The 20918-nt window shown below is 39.2% G+C and overlaps 1 protein-coding gene across 4 annotated transcripts in view; it reads left to right on the top strand.

The window, feature by feature from the left end:
- Positions 1 to 20918, top strand: part of NCKAP5 (NCK associated protein 5) — a 364164-nt gene that overhangs the window by 285806 nt on the left and 57440 nt on the right. For all 4 annotated transcript variants that reach the window (XM_082763525.1, XM_082763522.1, XM_082763523.1 and 1 more), the window contains 4 exons: positions 12054 to 12158; positions 15310 to 15501; positions 15985 to 19811; positions 20493 to 20670. In XM_082763525.1, coding sequence (XP_082619651.1) covers positions 12054 to 12158; positions 15310 to 15501; positions 15985 to 19811; positions 20493 to 20670 — 4302 coding nt within the window. The remainder of the gene's footprint in view (positions 1 to 12053; positions 12159 to 15309; positions 15502 to 15984; positions 19812 to 20492; positions 20671 to 20918) is intronic.

The following is a 20918-nucleotide window of genomic DNA, read 5'->3' on the forward strand; positions in this document are numbered from 1 at the left end:
TTTACTACACTTAATACGTGCAGAATTTCATTTAAATTGTACTTTACTCATAACTGTGTTTCTGTTACTGTTGAAGCATAGTGGCAGAGTCTAAGGACATGAATCAATCTGGAACTATGGCTCCTTTACTTCAAAAGTGGTGTGCCAGTAAGTGCTCTGCTTAGTAACATTTAAGCATTTCAGATTATATCAGGTCAGTGTAATTTGCTAGTAATTTTAAATTACACATTCAATCAGATGAATCCAACATCATGCTAAGTGGTTTTTAGCACATAAAATTACTCAATAAGTATTTTCTGTTGCCATCTGTTACGAAAAAAAATAATTTCCCTGGCATGTACTCTGTATGTTTTGTGTACTTTTATGTATACTGTGCATGGAAGAAAGGGTTGGTAATTAAAATGAAATGTTATTCATAATGAATCATAAAACACCTACTGAACCAACCCCATCTTTTAGTATTGAATTTTACTAATGCTCTCCTTTGTTTCCCAAATGACCTATCTTCTTTAATGATGGTTTGGATACTGGTAAGATTCAGATCCTCATCCAGAGGCTGTGACACTATTGACTACGTCTCTGTTGACTTCGCTGAGAATGTGAAATACTGTATTGCAAGATAAAATCAGCACGTAGATGCTCAGTGAAACTGAAGAGTCCATTAGTGCCTTAACTCTTGTATTACCATCTGGGTATCTCTTGATAAGGGCAAGCTGAAAGGAAAAGTTACCTTCGTCATTAAATCTTTAATAATGTGATATTGACAAACTTGAGTTTTACTGTATTTTTAGCATTTTTAGATTGCATTCCTGCTCATTTCTGCCTGGATGTGAGCAAGCCGTGTTTCATTAGTCACTAACAGATGTCTGGATGCAGGGAGGAGCAGTGATTTGTCTGTGTCCTGTGTGCATTACAAGGGCATCTTGAACATTATGAATTAAACTCCATCTTACTGGGTTAAAAGTATGGAAACCAGAGTGTCAAAGTAATGACATCTGGAATTAATATCAGTGCTTTAAAAACTCAAACAGATAGCACTTTTCCGTTCCTTCTTCTGGTATACACCTTCTGAGATGAATTACTTCATTTTGTAGTGTTTTGATTCAAAATTTTTATAGTCAGTCATATTTTAAAAGCAGAAATACTTCATCTAATGTGTTTAAGTTTCCTTTCACTTACTCTTAACCCTCCCCCCCTTTTTTTCCCTAAATAAGCGTTGCATCCTCCTCCTGTTCTGTAGATACATATATGTCTAGGTACACTTATGGATTATAGATAATGTGAGTGTGAACACGAACCAGACATTAGCATTGTATTTTAGAGGCTTGCTTAAATTTATTCCATTAAATGGTCCTTAGGAGGTTCTTGACAATAATTAGACATATGGGTAGCTTTGCTACCAGTCTTTACCAGTTCATGGGGGAATAACAAATGGAATTAACCTTTAATTTAGGTCTTTAGGTCCTTCGCGTACACAGGCCCAGACTTTCAAGTGTTCAGGCATTTTGCTGAGCTCTTCTAAAAATCTGGCTACTTATTTGGTGCTGAACCAGGGGATGACCCTTTTTGAAACTCCTATATAATACCTCCTAAGCCCTGCTTTTATCTACGGGAAAATAATGATCAATTCACAAGGTCACAGATTCCTAATCAAAAGTTGGCACCGCTTCTTCCGAGCATGTACAGCTGCCGAAGGGGTCTGCAGCTCTCAGCTTTCCATGGTAAAGTTCATGGCTGCTTCGAGCCCAGGGCAGGCTGCCTCCGGGGACATTCTGGCAGCAGGGTGGGAGAGGAACTCTCTTTAATGCCATCGTGTGCCAGGGCTTGGCACTCACACGGCTGGTCCAGGTCCTGCACAGCACTTAGAGGGCATTGTACTCACAAGAGCCCAGTTTGTCCCAGGAGCAATGGCTGATGGTATTTATTTTCCATTTCCATAAGTACCTGGTATCCAGGCATCCAAGAAAACCACTGTAAAAAGGCTCACCTTATTTGAAATTATTCTGTCAGAGCGAAAAACAATGCATTAGTGTTGGAGAGAAAATATGTATGTAAAAGCCTTAAACTAACAATAATGTTATTTCCTTAAATCCTCCTACTACTTTTACACTCTTTTCAGTCCAGCTGACATTTCGACAATTTCACCAAAAAAAGAAAAAAAAAAAAAAGAATAAGGAAGGGTGGAGGGATTGTGAAACCTTTCAAATGCATAATTTTGAAGCAAGGAAAATACGACTTGTTCAACATTAACCTTGACAAATTCGTGCTCCTGTCATTTAAATGAATGAACCTTTCCAGTGTCTAGCTTGCTGGACCTTGAGAAACAGCAGTGAGGAAGGACTGTAAAAATGATGCTCATATCTCTTAAATTATTTTTTCTGAGTAAATGAATGATTTCAGTGCAAACCAAATAAGGATGAATCTGCTTGCTTGAATCACCTGTTCACAGCCAATGAACTTCCATGTGAAGCGGCGTTCACCCTCCTCTGTTGCCATGTATTGATCTAAAACATCTTCCCCGAGCCTTCTCTCTCCTTTTCCTCCTACAGGCAAAAGGTTAGAGTTAGATAATAGTATTAATTTTCCAGACATCTGCACATGTTTTAATAGCCTTTAGAAGGTTTGAAATGGTTTCTGTTTGACCACCACAGGGCTAAAATGCCATTAAGACTTAGATTGTAGCAATACATAACAATCATAGCCCCGTAGTTCAACCTGGCAATAAAAAAGCTAATTTATTTTATTGTAGATTTAAATTAATGTGATGAACTCCTCTCTCAACAGGGGCTGTAACACCACTCTTACAAAAATACCATTGCCCTGCATATTTTCAAAACCAGATAAAAACCTCTGCAACAAACCTCGAGTATAATTTTGTTCTGTCTGCTTTTGAGTGCTCGTACATGTGTTTGTGTTCACATAACGCCATTCCTGAAACCACGTTGTTTCTTCTATCATACCTACATTCTTACACTTATTTTTATCTAACACCTCTTCACTCTTAGAGGCAACAGAAAGAAGGTGATTAATAAATCCAGGGCAATGTCCAGTGTTAACCTTTATTTTATTTTATGTTTTTACCACCCTGAGAACTGGTATTTTCTCATGGGGAAAAATTTTTACTAGTTAGGTAAATTGAGTTTTAAATAGCTTTTAAAAATTAGACATATGCTGTTAATAAGGATAATTTTGAAAATCTGTAAAAACAATTCTTAGAGCTCAGACAGCTTTCATTTCCAACTATATGCCAGAGGAAAGCTTCAGTGTATCCTATTATAAAGTGATAAAGCAGCATTTGATAGCAGCAGCTTCTGTGATAAAATGATCATGGCAGCACTGAGAACGAATCTAATAAGGGAATTGATCTGTAGATTCCAATTCTGTAAGAGCCAACATCGATCAACATAAATGTCAATAACAAGATCGTATTGAGGGCTGCCTAATTCCTTTAGATGATTTTGGGGCATAGTCAGAAAGTGAATGTGAAAATGAGTTTTAAACTGTAAGAATCACAATTCAAAGACCAAAATTATTTTGTGCTACCAGGAATATCTCTGATCAGTATCAATTTAGCAGCATGTTGAAATTAGTGAGTAATTTAATCAGATTATTATTGATAACGTGATTGCAATTGTCTAAGTGACACTAAACCTTCAACACTTTTCAGCTGTATTTTCATGTTAAAGCGTTTCTTAAATACAGTGAAATAATAACAAACACTCCACCTTTTCACTGTTAAAGCACAGATAGCATGTGAAAGGCATGCCATAAAAGATTAATGGCATTGTTCTTCCTTGTCACAGAAGTTTAGTATAAAGCTGTTTTCTAGACTGATTTTGACCACGCTGAGATGTGAAGGAAAACTGGTGTTGTTTGTGAGCAGTGCAGGAAGGGAAGGTTGCAGAACATGCAGATGTCTGCCTCCACGCTCGGGTGTTCCTATAATTCATAGCACCAGCATGAGGCTGGCATCCATTTAGCAAAGTGGAATTAACATATGGATTGCTATCAGATCAATAGAAAGGTATTTACAAAAAGCATGTACTGTTTTGCACCAAATTAATGAGAAAAAGTAAATATATAAACTTAATAAGAGGCTTGACTCTTCTACAATACTATTCTCACAAAACTGCTGTTTTACCATACTCCAAGGACTCTTCCAAGGGAAAGCTTGTTTAAAACATTTATTTCATTAATTGTTTACATTCTGAGTAGCTGATTACCAGGTCATTGATGTAAACTGTTGACTTTACAGTAATTACAAACCACAGGGAACTTTATGCGTACATTTTCCTAAGAAATTAAATTAGCTCCTTGTATTATTACTGCAATATTTACAGGCTCCTACTGTAGTGCTATTAAAACCACATTGGAGTCTTAGAGCTTGAGAACACTGATAGAGTTATAAAAACAAAACTAGGATCAGGGAGGATTACTTTCTGTCTTTCAATGTAACTTTTATTTAAAACAGTTTATGAAAATTAATGAAACGAAGGGATTTGGAAGAGGAGTAATTTTAGGCTTACAATAATATTGCCAACTCTGTGAAGAATTCAGAGAGATTATGTTATTTATGTTTATGCATCAAATGTCTGCTTAATACCTCCCAATTTATACCCTAGGATATAAGTTTTCAACCTTCTGAGTTCCTTACTTTGGAATCTAATTGACTGGTTTTTCCTCTCTCTGAATGGTTTGATAATAACAGAGAGCAGCAAGCCTGGAAAACCTGAAGTAGATGCAAGTGAAGCTTTTGTTTTGTTGTTTGTTTTTTTTTTTTTGTGCTGGATTTGCCTTGTTAACAGGATTTTCCGATGTAGTTTTAGCACCCTAATCTTCTATACAAATGTTTGTAATATCATACCCGTGTACTTTGTCTTGGACGTTGTCAGTTAAGTCTCAGTGAACTCGCCTGGAGGATTTGCCAGCAAAACTGACAAACTGCTGTTGTACTGGGTATGAATTTAAAGTCTAGCATCTGCTAGATGTTAGATCCCCAGACGTCACGTTTTTTAGCAATGTCCACCTAGTAGTAGGGGAGACAGCAAAAACAAATGGCAAAAATCAAATTAGAACTTGCATGGAAATATTTTTGTTAGATTAATAGAAAATTCAAATCTGCTTGACTTGAAATTTCTGGAATAACTGGAGGCTGCCTTTTTTGTACCATGAAATGTTTTAGCTTACTGAAATGTATTTTATAGTTGAGCCTTTAATATTCATATTTTCTATAACTCTTTCCCCTGTTAACGCTGGGCAATACTGTAAGTTTGTGATTCTGTTTCCCATATTTTACACAGCCAGTAAATAAGGCCAATAAATACCAGTCTCTCGCTGCTCACTCCTAGCACTGTGAGAATTATCCTGGGGTTCACTCGCTGAGGATTAACCCCCCTCCTCCCACCAAAAATAAATCTAACCAGCTGTAGTGGCATGTTTCCCACGGTATGAGAGGTGAGAACCCTAGCAGCATCACACAGGGCAATGAATTTCAGGTGACCCATCAGACAGACAGAGCAGAGTACTAAGTATGAAAGGCAGCATATTTTCTGGTGCTAATTACCACGGGGTGTAAGACTTCTGAGTTGCTTTGTCTATTGCAGACAGAGCTGTATAATGTTTCATGTTGTGTGCTTTTGCCAAATATCAAGTACCTCTGCTGAGTGCCTGATCTGTTAGAAATGGAGCCTGTAACAACAAGGAAAGAGTGAAAAGAGTTTTGTGTGATGCCTTAGCTTTACGATGAGAAGTTGTGCGTGCCTGCTGGTATAGAGGCAAACTTGTGCATTGACAGCTTCTTGATGTCTAAGAAGTGATGAGAGTAGAACAATTTGGGGCCGGGAGCAGCATTTGGAACAGACAGAGGCTGTTCGTTTCCCACTCTGTGTTTAGCCTCAGTCTTGGACAAGGTTTGGCAGGAGAAGGGAGCTCCCTGACAAGTTGGCTGCACAGTGCACGTTCTCCCAGCTGTCTCCTGTGGCCAGCTCCCGTTGCCCATACTGCAGAGAGATACTCACTTTCTGCAGGGGATGCTCTGCAGCAGCAGAGCAGGCCAGAGCAGAGCTATGGCGAACCTCTTGTTGCTCCTGTGCTTCACCCATACCTTGCCATTTCTTTTTCCTTGATGCAGTATTTTGTTGCTTAAGGAAATGCACGGGTACAGACTGATTGGTCACTTTTGCTATAGGTACAAGTGAAAATACAAATCTAAGTATTTGTGTCAATCTCACGTAGTCCTATAAAACTTGGTCTCTTTCTAACACTTGTTAAAAATATAGAAAAGCATACCCTTATGTGGTTCATGTTGCATTGCACTACTCTGTGCAACTTATAAGATAAGGCTGTGTTTTGTTTTCAGAACTGGTGGAAAAATTCATTTTATTAACTGCCTATTTCTGTGAAGAAATACCAGAACACAATTGTGAATAAGGGACCTTATTTGATGTAAAGGCACTCCTGAAAAGTGGTTAAAAAGGACATAAATGCTTCTTAAAGACATGCTGAATTCTTCAGCTCAAGCACCGTAAGGCTGGACTTGATTTTAGTCTAAAATATTTATCAGAGAGAAACAGTCAGAGGTAATGTCATGCTGTTAGGGTAAATGATTGCAAAGCAGACTATTAGGGAATTAGAAGGAAAAAAGCATGGATATTTCCATAGTGAAATGTCCTTGAAATTAACCTAAAGGATACAGGTATAAAAAGGAGTATGAAGTGGTATAAATGATGCACAAGAAGTCTGCTAGGAAGCTGCCTGTCTTCATATTCAATAGACAGCTGGAAGGATGAAGGCAAGTTCTTAACCAAGCTGATTTAGTCGTGTAAAGTGCTCAGTATGCCAACTGCTATTGCCATTATAAACTGTGAAATGTTCTGTTTATAGGAAGTGAGCAGTAGGAAAGTAGGACATAATTCTGAATTTTCTATTAAATATATAACTTCCGAGTGTTGAAATATTTATCATTTTATTTTCATTGCATCAGTTACATATGATGAAACATCAGGCATTGCTGCATGCACACAGTGTACGATTTCAAGTGTATTTCCTACATTAGTGATTATTGGAATTAAATACAATGGAAGCACCTTTATATAACATTCACTTTTGCTTCATAGTTGGCTGTTTTCTGTTGACAACAACTTGTTCAGCACACTTTAAAAAGCAGATTTACCAGATGCCAGAAGCACATGTATTGCAGTCTCTGATTTGTCTAAAGGCAAAATCTATTTCTGCTTTCCAAGTTGAACTTCATTTTATTATTTTTCCATACATTTAACATTCTCCTTTATTTCAGAATATCAGCTGTATGAGAAGTTCACCCTTCATGCTTTGAATAGTGTGTGTTCTTAATCTAGCTAACCTCTGATGGAGTAGGTGAAAGTTATTCTCTCTCCATCTGAATCCCTCTGCAATGCATCTAGGGACGAAAATGCACCTAGGGACTGAAAAAATCAGCATTCAGTTTCAAGACAGATGTTATTTCTGCATAAACCAGTATTAAGTGAATTGCATACCTAATCACATACATATATATTTGGTCTGCTATCTGCCAGGGTGCAATGGAAATGCAGGATGGAGTGCTATTTCTGTAAGACCTTTGAAACTAAATCTCATCCTAGGTGGGATTAATTCATAGCTGGACTCTGCTTTGGATGGATATAGCAGTTATGAGCAAAGGATCAGGAGTGAAAAAGTCACCTAGCAAGAGTTGTTGAGCTTCTGTCACAGCTGTATCAGCACTCTTCTCATGCTGTACATTTGTTGCGTGTTTTTGGTAGAGCTACTAAGGCTTGCTTATTTAGTACAGCCAGGGTAGAACCAGAGCAGGTGTGTTGCTGCCTGTGGATTTGAGAGGAACTTTCTTTGTGCAGAGAATTATTAAAAATGGGTGGTGTGAAGGCTGCAGAGAAGGTATTCCCTGCCAGTCGTGTTGCAACAGCTGCTCTATATGGGAGAGAAGTCCAGAGTTTGCCTTTTCAGCGTTGTGATGCCCCGGATAGCAGCAGAGACGAGGGGATGCACCAAACAAACATTTGCAGCTCTGGCTCAGAGCACCAGGATGAAAATGTCTCTCTCAGAACCTCGAGAATTTCTTTCTTGTGAATGATGGGCTTTGGCTCATGTGAGAAAAACAAAGCCAATTGATTTAATAGCAATTAACTCATCCGATATTGGAGAGTCATACGCAGTTTGGCATAATTCATTGAAAATTGTTCTGGCAATGCTGCAGGCCATTAGACATTTTAAAAAGGAGATGGGAACTGATAGATATTCTGTGCAGATCCAGTCACGAGGCACTGTGGAGTCTCCCTGTAATACTGCCTCATGCCAGGAGGCCGGAGCCTTCTTTTATCTTCCTAGAAAGCCTTAATAAGGATTTCGCTGTGGGGAGGGGGGCTGGCCTTCCGTCTGATGGATTGGTTATCTGCTGCCAGATAATTGTATTTCCTATTGCACTTGATATAATAGGTTTCCACCTAAATTATCAATTACTTTGTTTTTATTTTTTATGTGGGTTACAGGAGTTATTCTTGACTTTGAGCCATATTGCTCCATCTTGGCTGAAAACACAGGCAAGCCGGGAGAGAGACCATGGCAATAAAGCCTGGGAAACACCACGATCTCATAACCGAAGGTGGAGCTTTTCTGCCACTGCTCAGAGGCAGCCCCAGAGATGCCCCTTCTGCTCTGCCTGGCCTGCACCTCCCCACCAGCCCCAGAGACGTGGCTGCAGCCCAGCCACGATGCTGGGAACTTTTTCATCTGCACCTGCCCCAGCACTGCTCAGCACAGGGTAATTTCCGAGCAAATGTGTCCAACCCATGCTGTGTTCGCTTCCATAATGGTTTCCCATCCTGCAGCTCTTGATACTTTCCTGTTTTCAGAGGGGCTGATATGTCCCATGCACAAATACTGCCCAGTTTCCCCTTATTCCCGTAGGTCACCAGCTATCTCAATACACTCCAAATGGGGCAGATGAAGTGAATTTATAGTTATAACTCATTGGCTTGTATTTAAATATTCATTTGAACTGATGTGGTCTTTTCTGTGAAAGCCAGTCTGTGCTGTGGTCAGCCTCTGCACTGCGATAGCATCAACAGTGATTTTCCCATTGTATGATTTTCAAGGCAGCGGTGACTCCTTGATCTGGGTATGTGACCATCCGAAAATAACCACAAAGGACACAGTACATTTTGTTATCTGAGAAGAAATCAGAATCAAGTTACATAGTTAGCACAATCTGCTACTTGATTTTAAATGGATCGTTAATGAGATTTTTTTAACAGAGTTTTTCCTATTTTTGATTTGGAAAATGGAGAAGGAAGAAAAACAAATAAATGAAAGAAAAACAATTTTCTTATCATTTTTCTTCTGTAATTGGATGACTTGCTTCAGTGCTGTGTGACTGTATTTAATTAATGATCTCAAACTTTGCTAGGCTGTTTGTTAATGCTAGTCATTGTGCTGGCCGCGTGGCTGTTGGTGTCTTTGCATATGCATGGGGGGGATATTTCCAATGTGGCAGTCTTTCATTTGATGCAGAAATACATGTACAATCACATTACACATCTTGAAAGCATTTCCCTCCATTTCAGTCTGCTGGTTCACCTTTGTTATGAAAAGTCAGAGAGCTGAGTGCTGGCAAAGCCCATTGAAACAGAGCGTGAGCCGTGCACAGCCCAGCCTGCCCAGTGACGGAGCTGGTGTGGTTGGAGCCCTGCAGCTCTGGACTGTTGGCTGCATGCTCTGCTGGGCTGTGTCTTATCACCAGCCAGCTCTCCAGCCAGAAATGTTTGGTTCTTCTGCCTGTTCAAAGGTGTTAGATCCAAGTGGGCTGACCTCTTCTCTCAAGTCTGACATGGACAGTAACAGCAGCACGCTAAGTCCCACTGGATGACATTGTAGGGTGTATTTTGTTTCCCTTACTGAGATGCATGCATGTTCCCATTTAAGTAATGAGCTACTTAAAATGCTTTGCTGGAAAAAGAAGACAATTTTACAACTGTAAAACTCCTATAGCACTGTTTCTAGAATACTTTGGGGAAAATAGATGTTCAGGTGTAAATGTTCATCCATCTCAGATGTCCCCTGTCATCAGTTTGAATGCACAGGTCTGGCTATTGTAACTCACCCAAAAAATCTCTGGAAGCAAAAATCAGATGGCTGGCTTCATTGGAGAAAGTAATTCCTCTGCCAAGAGCAAGCACAACACTTGTTCATAGCATCAGGTTCTCCTGTTTCAGAAAACAGTGGAATTTTCTGGTGGTTCAACGATGCACTTGGAATTATTGTCAAGAATAACACGTGTACTAAGTCAGTAAATCTGTGAGCTTGGGAAAGCATTTTACCTGGAGCTTAAATCTTGAGCAAACACCCAACGGTAACTCTAGTAATAACGTTTTAAAGGGTACACACTGAATAACTAGGGAATAGGCATCCCTGGTGTTAAAAAACACATAGCCTGAGTGTACTTAATATTTATAATAAAATGTATATTGGATGCTGAGTGCTTGTAGCATTTTAATCTACCCAACAATATGTTGGACAAAATATGATTCTGCAGAGCATTGCTCACTGAAGCTATTTGCCATAATCTGCAGCAGGACAGCACCTCCTGAAGAGCCAGCGCATAAAACCTGTATGAATATGTAACTCTTGAGAAATTATTCCCAAATTACTAATTACTCTTTAGAAAAAAAAAAAAAAAAAAAGAAAAAAGAAAAAAAATAAGGTTTGCTAGCATTTCTGAAATGCGCCTGAAGCACAGCACGCAGATCCAGAGGCTGTAGCAATGGCCCTGTGGCTCTGCCTGCTTGGTTTCCAGCAGATGAATTTCTGCAGCGAGTACCAGGAGAGCAGGCAGGGGCACATCCAGCTGTAAGGTACCGTGTAACTGATGTTTCATGGCCCTGCAAAGAGCTGCATTGTCACTGTTACTGCTGAGCTGTGGGGAAGGACTTCAGTGGGTAGAGAGTCTCCTTCTGTCTTTTACCAGGTTTTTGGATGGGCAGGGTGAAGGGCCACGCAAGCAGCCTCAGCAAGTCTCCCCCCTGGTTTACATCCTTTGCAAGGAAGGGAGCCTGGAGCAGTGCTAGGGCAGGGGCTGTGCTGCTGGTTCCTGCAGGTGGAAGGTGTTTGTGTTGATTTTTTTTTCTTTTAAAGTCCTTTTTCATTGATTTTGGTGGACTGTGAATAAGATCCATACTGCCTGTTACATGATATGTGGGCCCAGTGACTGACAAGACTGCAGGTATTTCTTCTGTTGAAGTCATTGGCCAAGGCATTCACATAAATCATGGATTTTATTGAAACTGCAATTAAAACAAATCAGGTTTAATCCACACTGAAAGCCTTAGTAATTGGTATACAGGTGAATATGGAGGAAGTGGCACCAGCTTAGTTGTTCTTCCAAGCAAAACCCAAGGAAAGAACAGTGTATATAATCGAACAGCATCTGAATATTAATGCACAAAATCCTCTGAGTCCCTAGTTCCCTGATGCAATTATTTTCTATTCACATTAATTGTTCCTAACAGATGACATTAATGACTTTGAGTTAAAATGTGTGCAAGGGAGGCCTTCAGCAGATCAATGCTGTTTAAAAATTGGGTCACTTTTGCAATCATTCATTCAAGGTGTAGCAGCTCGTAAATAAAACAACATTAACATGTTGATTGATTTATAAATGTTAATTTTGTAGTTCATTTTTATGCTTTTTCCCTGAAACCTGTCAAACTCTATGGATAGTGGTGGAACTCATGGTCATTTGTCATTGTTGCATATTAAATAATGATAAGTTGCAAAACAGAGGCTGGAAGAAAAAGTATGGTTTGTTTTAGATGAAGAACAACCTGTTCTTCAGACAGGACGTCTGGAACAAAACAAGCACGAACAGCAACACTTTGAAACAGAACAAATCCTCTTTTACCTCGGGGTCCTCATTTCCCTTGAAATTTAACCGCAGAGTTTGGAATTTTAAAAATGCTGATCTGTTGCATACTTGACAAGTGCTTATGCTTTGCTCATTCCCTTCTAACCTCCCCACCCCCCAGAAACTCCATTCACGCATCTTAGACCTCTCGTCTGGGGATTTGCTTTCAGAAGTAGAAAGAAACAGAAGCTTGATGCAATCGCGAACTGCTGATGCTCAGATCCACGTGAGTTTTTGTGCTGTCCTTGTATTCCTCGTTCGGCACCTTCCTTTTCGCCTCTGAAGTCTGATGTCAGGGATGAGGCATAAAGCTGATCTCTGAATGGAAACACTGTTGAGGCAGATAACAATGCTGCTTCTTCCTTCTGTTCTCTGAAATTCAATATTGTGTCCTCGGTTGATATAGTAAGCAGATAGTGTCACTCTGTGCAAAAAAGCATAAATCTTAGCAATGTCCCCAAGATACCTTTCTGGGTATTGATTACATCTCAGAATCTCTGAGAAATGGTCAAGGAGCTTTTTATTAAAGCCCATACACCATATTATTCATCCACTTTTATGATATATTATGTATGAACTTTTAAAAATTCATGGGCTCTGCTTTTTTTTTTTTTTTTTCAAATAGAGTTAGCTTTGTGCTTATTTGGCAAAATCTTAGCCAGTGTGGCTTTCATGTTTCATTGTCAAAGAGAAAAGTAGCTTAAAAAACAAAAGTCACATGAAGATAGAGAGGAATAAAGAGAAATAAAGAGGACAAGAACAGAACATTGAACCTGTGTGTGCCTTTGATCTCGAAGTGTAGTAGTGTCAACAAAAATGTAATCTCCTTTGTAGTACGTATTATAATGAAAAGGCATTGTTTCAAAGGTTCACGAAAATGCTAACAACCCTTTGTATGATATGTAATTAAGCCTTCAGGTTAGGTTTTTCTAAGTGTATAGTTTTGTCTCTTTTATAGTCTGATTCAGTTCTCTGTGATGTCTAGCAAAAATTAGGTATTTAAATTGTAGTATTACATTCGGGCCTTTGTACTCCAATTTCGTTAAAGGTAATGATTTAAAAGTCATGATTACAAAAAATTAACATTTCACCATGTCAGTTAATAAACCCATATACAAGTTAAATGTATTTAATTAATGCATCATAAACTTACAATTTAAAGTACTTTCTGAGAGAATTTAGAGAATAAAGGCAAATTGCCAGAGAATATTCCAGTTCTTAGTAATCTGAATGCAATCTAGATGTTGGGTAGGCATCCTAACTCAGAATCTCCAATGGCATGATATTTTTTGCACGTTTTCTTATCTCTTCAACAGTAAAGACAATTACAGTAATATATTGGTCTTTTGCTTCACTTTTATATCCTCTTTTCATATTGTTAAAACTAGAAAACCAAACATGCCTTTCTTCTCTTTTGGTGCAAAGGAAACGAAGCAAGGGGATGGACAGGCCCACACACTAGTCAAGGTGATAGGAAGGGAAGGCAGTACTTTTCACTGGGCTCCGATCCCTTCTTTTCTCTTATAGGATGTTCTTATTGGAAAGGATTATCCAGGCATCCTTCCCTTCAACACTATGATGGCTAGGACATAGCTTAGTATAAAGGGCAGAAATTTGACATGACATCTTTTTCCAGTGCCACAGCTGAAAGGCTCTGAAATAGCCAGAGCTGGCATATGCTACCATTGGCCTCTGTTCAGTCAGCTTACAGGGAACGACGCCGTCATGGCTGTGGCAGCTGATGAGAGGGTCTCCCATGGGAGCCACGGTGTCAGAAATAAAGTGTAATTTGTCTCCACAAAGCAAAAAGTCTGCTTCAGAGCTAAAAACAAAGGCATCATCCTGCGTCTGATGCTGAAACATGTATTCCTCCCAGAGTCAACAGATTTAAAGGCTATTCCTCCTGCATCCATTTGACTTCCTAGGAGGACATGTACCAATAACTCCCAGAGGTGAAATGTGCTCTTTCTACCTCTAAATGATTTTCCCATTCATAAGTTTGGCCTGTGACAGAGAATAATGATTTGCCCTGTAGTTAAGTTTGTCAAAAACAGAACATTATTATGTCAGCTCAGCAATGAACAGCTGTACTGATGAACTCCTCAGCAGTAAAAATTCTGCTCTCCCATTTAACCAAAAGCTGTTCAGCCCTAGCAATAATAAATGGGAGGTTGTGGAGGAATAAGTGGAAGAAATGAGCAGAAGTCCAATAAACATGCTGGTGTATGAGAAATGCGTACAAACTGAACATTTTTCCAGAGATTTGCATGAAGCAGCTGCGTCTGTTGCATGTGTAGTTTTGATATTTCTTTTGTGGATCCTGTAACTTCAGATTTCTTGTGACTTCCTGAATATAAAGGTAAATTTTTCATCTATGCAAAATTAATTGGGGCTATATCCATGTGCAAAAAGCAATAAATATTTGAGGTTGCACAATCATACTCTGCCTTAATGAAATTCAAACCAAAGTTTTATGAAATAGAGTTGTGTCATTCTTTCTGGTGTTACTGGTAATTAAAAAGATGTCAGATTTGGTAAGGAAACTGGAGAATCGCCTAAAAGAACAGTGCGGGCGCTTAACGTTAAAGAAGCTCTAACATTGTTAGGCACAAGAGTATTAGTTTGGAAACAAATTAAAGTAATCCTAGATACTCCTACGGAGGTTTAATATTTTACCTAAAGTGCTATCTGCTCTTCATTACTCTCTTCCTCAAAGCTGGCACTTAGTCACAGTCAGCTGAAATTGCATTTGGAGAGGGGCGATAACTACACAAGTACTAAAGGCAGCCATAAAGTGTCAATAAATTGCATAAGCAAGAGGCTTCAGCTGTCTGCAAGTGACACAAAGATGGATTGTCCTACGTCAGAGAGTTTCTTAGACAAAGCTTTGAACTAGATAGGAAACCAAAATTAGACTGTAATGGAGAGATTCCATTCTCAGTGGACATTCTGCTTGGGATACTAAATTAATTTACCTTGTCTAGGGTGTACAGCCTCATCTGTTACATTCCAGGGCTATAATGCAGTTGTCAAGATGTACTTGTATTCTTATAACTTTGTTTTCTGTATCTTACTGGAGCATGCTGCTTATGTACAAAGCATAATTCAAGTAGACTCAGAATAATCTTTAGCAAAAGAAGAGGACAATACTTGTTCAAGAATAAAGAAAAAACATGGAGGATCGGGGATTTTTCCTCTGACAAATGAAAATATTAGCAATTTTTAACTTAGTTCTCTATATGAAAATCACCAGAAACTAATGGCATAGTAGGAAGGTGTAAATAGCTTACTGGCTTTTCTTTGTCCTTCTTAATCAGGGGGAAGTTAAACGATCTTTTTCCAGCCATGAGATATTTCTATTTCTTCTCATGTTTTAGGAATGCCAGCAGAATGTGAAATCCAGTATACCTGTCTTGAAATGCCAGAGTCAATTAAATACGACAGGTCCTAGCCGCCTATATCCCCGGAGCAGCTGCAGTAGCAGTGAACTCTCCCTCTCAAGTGCTTGCAGTGAATATTCCAGTGGTTCCTCCTACACTTGGAATGATGGGAAGACATGCAGCAAAAGGGTAAATGAAATTAATTTGTTTCATTTGTTAGCTTAAGCTGACTTTCAGATTTTTTTTATATATTTTTTAATTTTCTTCATCTTTTTGTATTTAAAACAGTTGTCACTAAACTCAGGAGTTCTCTCCCTGCTGTCTCCCTCCCTCTCACTCTCCCTCATTTATTTTTTTTAACAATTCCTTTATCACTCCAATTTGCTCGCAGTTTCCTCATTTATTGTGACATTTATTCTGTCTTTTCACAATCCAAATTGTTCTTCTCCTTCTTTATCTTAATCCTTCCATTCATATTGTTCTTCCTACAGGTTTTAAATCCACTGCAGCTTTCACACCAGTATGAAATCCTGTATTAAAAAAGAACATTGCTATTAATAGCAATGGATGAAACGTAATGCCCTATGCACTCCTAAATCTCTTTAATAAAATGGTAACGTTTTTATTAACGGCACTTGTGAGTAATATGTGAGTTCTATTTTGTTTTGACAGTCATCCGTGAGCTGGGATAAAAGAATAAGCATTGGTTCTTCACTCCCAAGTAACCTCTCAAGTCCTGCAGATGATCTACCTCCAACTCGTGTCAAGGAAAACCACATCCTAGAAGGGCTGAAGAAATTACAGAAGCAAAAAATATTACTTGAATCACCTTCAGTAATATCAAAATGGGGTTACAAAGACTGCATGAACTCCAATGAAGGAATATATTCCCCTGGTGTTAAATGTGGCAGCCATAATGAACAGACTCATTGTAAGCCAATGGAGATGGGAAGTATTTGCATTGAACATAAAACTTTCTCTTATGATTCAGATTCACATGATGATGCAGATGACGATTCTTCATCCTTATTATTGCTGCAGGAAGTACCCAGCAAAGACTGCAGGATCTATTGTAACAAATTAACTCACAGTGTTTCTGACAGTCTCTTTGACTGGGACCCTAATAGGAAACATTTGCCAGAAAGAAGTTCATATTTTAATTCAAAGGAAAGACCTGAAAAATTAACTAGTTTTGTCAGTGAATTTCAGGCAGAAGTAAAACTGTGCACCAGAGCAAAGCTGCCTGAGTTACAGTTAGATCAAAGCCATGCTAATACGGGCTGGAAGGACCTTAATTTTCAGCTTTCAGATACTGATGACAATGAAGTCTTGGATGAATTGCGTATAGAAAGCAGTGATGAGAAGAGTCCATCAGATCTATTATCAAGTCCTTTTTCTGAGAAGTACACAAAGAACTCTGACGTCCTCGTAGTCACAGAGAATTCTCAGTTTACTGACAAAGAGGAAAAACAGGTATCTGCTCAGTCAGATATTAGGCCAAAGACATGTAATTTCATTAAACAACAAAAGGTCATAAAAAAGACCTCTTCTGAAGAGTGCATTACCGTAATATTTGATGCCGAGGATGGTGAGCCTATTGAATTCAGCTCGCATCAAACTGGAGTTGTCACTGTAACAAGAAATGAAATTTCAATCAACCAGCCACAAACTAGGTCCAGTGCTGAATATACTGAACTTATACCTCAGGGAATAACTAATTTGCAGACAGGAGGCAGTGCTAGAAACTACACTGCTTTAGAAGGATCTGAAGATAAAACCAAGAACACTCTTGAGGATAATACAGGTAATAAAAATACGGTTGTCCCCCTGACCTGCAGTGAATCTTCACGCTGTGGAAGAATAATACTGCAAAATGCTCCACGGCAAAAAATAGCGAAGCCAGTGAATGAGGTATCATACAAGGCCAATTCAAGCTTCACTGTTCATACAGGAATCAATCAAAAGCCAAACTTGACTAAAATACCCAGCAGAGGGAAATTTTCTCCGCAAAAAACTATGATGATGGAGAGCCAGGAGACACCTGTAGCTACATCAGTGAGCCATGCAACCCTTGAAAAATCACCTGCTCTGCCACCTGTAAAGCTTTCCAGATTCAAAAAGGCCCAAAGTCCACCTCATAATTTTGACTCAAAAGTCGACTTCCAGGTTCCAAAGCCCCCTGCCCACCTCCTGCCCAGCTCAAAGCGTCCAGGCAGGGCCAATGGGACAAAGTATCCAAAGAGTCAGAGCCCAGCATCACCACTGTTGCCTCAGCACCTTATAGAGCCCAGTGACTACGGAGAACCTCCAACCAGAGACTTTCATTGCGACTTGGCAACTGTAGAAGCCCGATCGCCATCCCCACCCCTTCCTCCGGGCAGGTCAACATCCCTGTTGATTCGGCCTGATTATGCTCATTCATCACCTGTAGCTGTAAAGTTTGAAGGAGCTGGTCCCAGTGAAACAGCAAAAAATATACTGAAATCATCACCATTAAAAGGAGCTGTGAACTCCGGCTTTCATAATCAATCTAGTCATGAACTGCAAGCAAAAGCTGTATCTTCTGGGGCCAAAATTGAGTTATCTTACCTTCAGGAAAATGCAGAAGCAATTATGCAAAATAAATGTGTATCTCAGCAACCCCATACTGCATGCCAAGGACTTTCCAAAGTTTTCACAAAGCAAGTCTGCCCAAAAAGCCCTAATCAGCCAGGTCTCCACAGGAATCGTGAGCTCCTGAACACAAACTTTCAAACAGACAGGTCCTTTCCCCTGGGCTGTCCGTCACTGGAAACAACTTCTTCAACAGAAGCATATTCCAGCAAAAAAGATATTTCCAGTGACAGTGGGGTTGATCAGCCTCAAAAGATGCCAAACATTCTCCCCACAACTCCTCAGTGTCACGCCACAAGCACAAGCGAGCCCTTACTATCTCAGGTAAACAATTCCCCATTGTCATCCTTTCATGGTAGCGACACTGCAAATGCTACGCAAAACTCTAATGAGAAAGGAATGAAAACCCGTCTCCCCGTAGGACTGAAATTATTTGTCAAATCTCCTCAACTTCTCCGAAAGAGCTCTACCGTCCCAGGGAAGCAGGAAAAAGACAGTATAAATGCAGCTTCCAAAAGCAATGTGAGTTCAAGTAAGTACAAGCAAAATGAATGCCTAACCACCAGAGGTGCAATGGATGCTGAATTAAAAGACTCTAAGTCTGATATCGATATAAAAGATAATTTTACTGTGGGACTTAGTATGGATACAGCATCACCTCAGCCACATGAAAACTGCAGCTTGGTGGTAGACAGAGTAGATGGATTAGAAAGCAAATTAGTTAAGAGATCTGCTTCTTCCAGCAACAAGTCACACTTGAAACCAGCTCTGGGCATGAATGGAGCGAAAGCTCGCAGTCAGAGTTTTAGCATTCATACAGGGGAAAAGCCATCTGCTCTTGTTACAGAAGGTCTTGGAAAAGTACGGACTCAGATTATTACAAATACTTCTGACAGAGGAAATTCTCTAACAAGGCAGAACTCAGCCATGGAAGGACTTCAAATCAAGGCCATTCCTGGGTCAGCAGTGACACAAGAGACTCCTTCAAATGCTTCAAAAACCACTGAAAATTCGTACTCTAGACAAGGTTCTCTTGGAAATAAGAGTAATTGCAATAGCCAGCATGGAAGCCCAAGCAAACTGCCATTCAGATCGTCTCCAAAAGTAGACTTGTTTCACAGCACTTCAAAATGTGATGGAAACAAATCATTTTCTCAAAAGGATGCACGCAGTCCATCTGTCCAGAGTGAGAAAAACAGTGAAAATGTAAAACATGAAGCTCTAAATAAAAAAAGCATTTTGCCTGCAGAATTGGAGTTAGAAGCATCAGCTACTGCATCTTCCAAACAGATTTCATCATTTCAAAGCTTGGATGGAATGAAGTGTCCTCATAAACTGGAAGCAACAAAATCACAAAGACAGCAGATGTCTTTAAAGTTAGCAGAAGCCTCTGAGGTTACTGATGTTTTCAGTTCGCCTGCTCTACAGCCTACAATAGAGGAGAAGGTCATGTTATGCATCCAAGAAAATGTCCAGAAGGGTCAGGAACAAAACAAATCTCCCACTGTGGAGACTAAACAAAAGACAGGGCCCTCTATAGCTAATTGGTTTGGCTTTCGAAAGAGTAAGCTCCCAGCACTGAGTAGCAGGAAACCTGATGTTCCTAAAACAAAGGTAGAAAAAAAAGAAGCAAAGGTTTCAGGATTTGGAATTAAGCAGGCAAAATTAGAGAGAAGAAAAGAAAAAAAGCAAACTGAACAACGCTGTGAAATGGAAAACGAAATTAACAGGAAAACAAACAATGACATTTTAGGTGATGCTATGGAGAGTAAAATTTTGAAACCATCACAAAACACGTCCGGCCACATTGGGTGTGAACAAGTCAGAGATTCCAACACAGCTGCATACTCACCAAAAGACAGTTTTATGAAGGAACTTTTAAACAGGTATGGGATATTTTGTTGTGCCGTGTAACTTTGCTGGCATCCTCAGATGCTAAGTTCAATGTATGTTCCTCTTAGACTAAGAATGGATGGGAGCAATCGGTTTGTAAACTATCAGGACTTTCATCTTTAAGGGAAAAAAGTATTAATAATGAAATGATAATTCTGTTGACTTTTTCTTGTTAACCAAACCAATGGTCTTTGAAATTAAAGAATGGGAAGTTACATCCAAGTTGATAGAAATACGAAATTATTGTAGAAATCAAGAATGTAGGCAGACGATGTGTAAATATAGAGGATACTTAGGTACATCTTTTAATGAATTCCATTTCCATGTATTCTAACCAGTAAACGTGTTTGGAAACTAGTCAGAATTAGTTACATTTCTAGCTACCATAACCTTTGGTCACAGAAGAACGTAGCAATTGCTATATTGTGTTTTCACGTTTGCCCCACAGCAGTCACAAATATAAAATAAATCATTACATGTGAAAGACTAAATTGATATACTACCTGAAATTGCAAGTGACAGATTTGATCAAGGCTAGTTAGAAACATTTATCACTCAAAGGTCTAGAGACAGAAAGATATGGAGAGGTTACTTTAAACATTAAAGGAATGGAAAAGTAGAGTGATTGAAGAAGGGCAATGTAATTTATCAGAGGAATCACTCTCTACCTGCAGAGTTGATAAGAAAGCAGCTCAGCAGACAGAAAGTGGATCAAATAATGTTTCCTACAGGAGTGTGTCGAAGGGCAGCTCCCAGGGCTCCTCTCTTCACAGCAACTCTATCAGCTCTCAAGGAAACCACAAGAAAAACAGCAACACAAAAGCTGATATGGAAATGCAGAATCAGACCCTGGTAAGTGCTTTAGAACATGAAAATGTTATTACCTTCTTTTTAACTTCTGGATGTGTTCCTTATTGCCAGTACAGACAAACAGGATAATAACTGTTTATATATGATTTTGTGCAGCGAGAGAATTGTGAATTAATACCAAAGTTGGCAGCTTGACTATAGGCCAGATTATACAGCTAGTCATGAAGGTCCTACTGCTTCTGCTGGCAATTCAATTTCAGTGGAGATATATGCACAGCGATGTTATAATC

The sequence above is a fragment of the Aythya marila genome (genome assembly GCF_965140915.1).
Source record: "Aythya marila genome assembly, chromosome: 6".
Taxonomy (NCBI): domain Eukaryota; kingdom Metazoa; phylum Chordata; class Aves; order Anseriformes; family Anatidae; genus Aythya; species Aythya marila.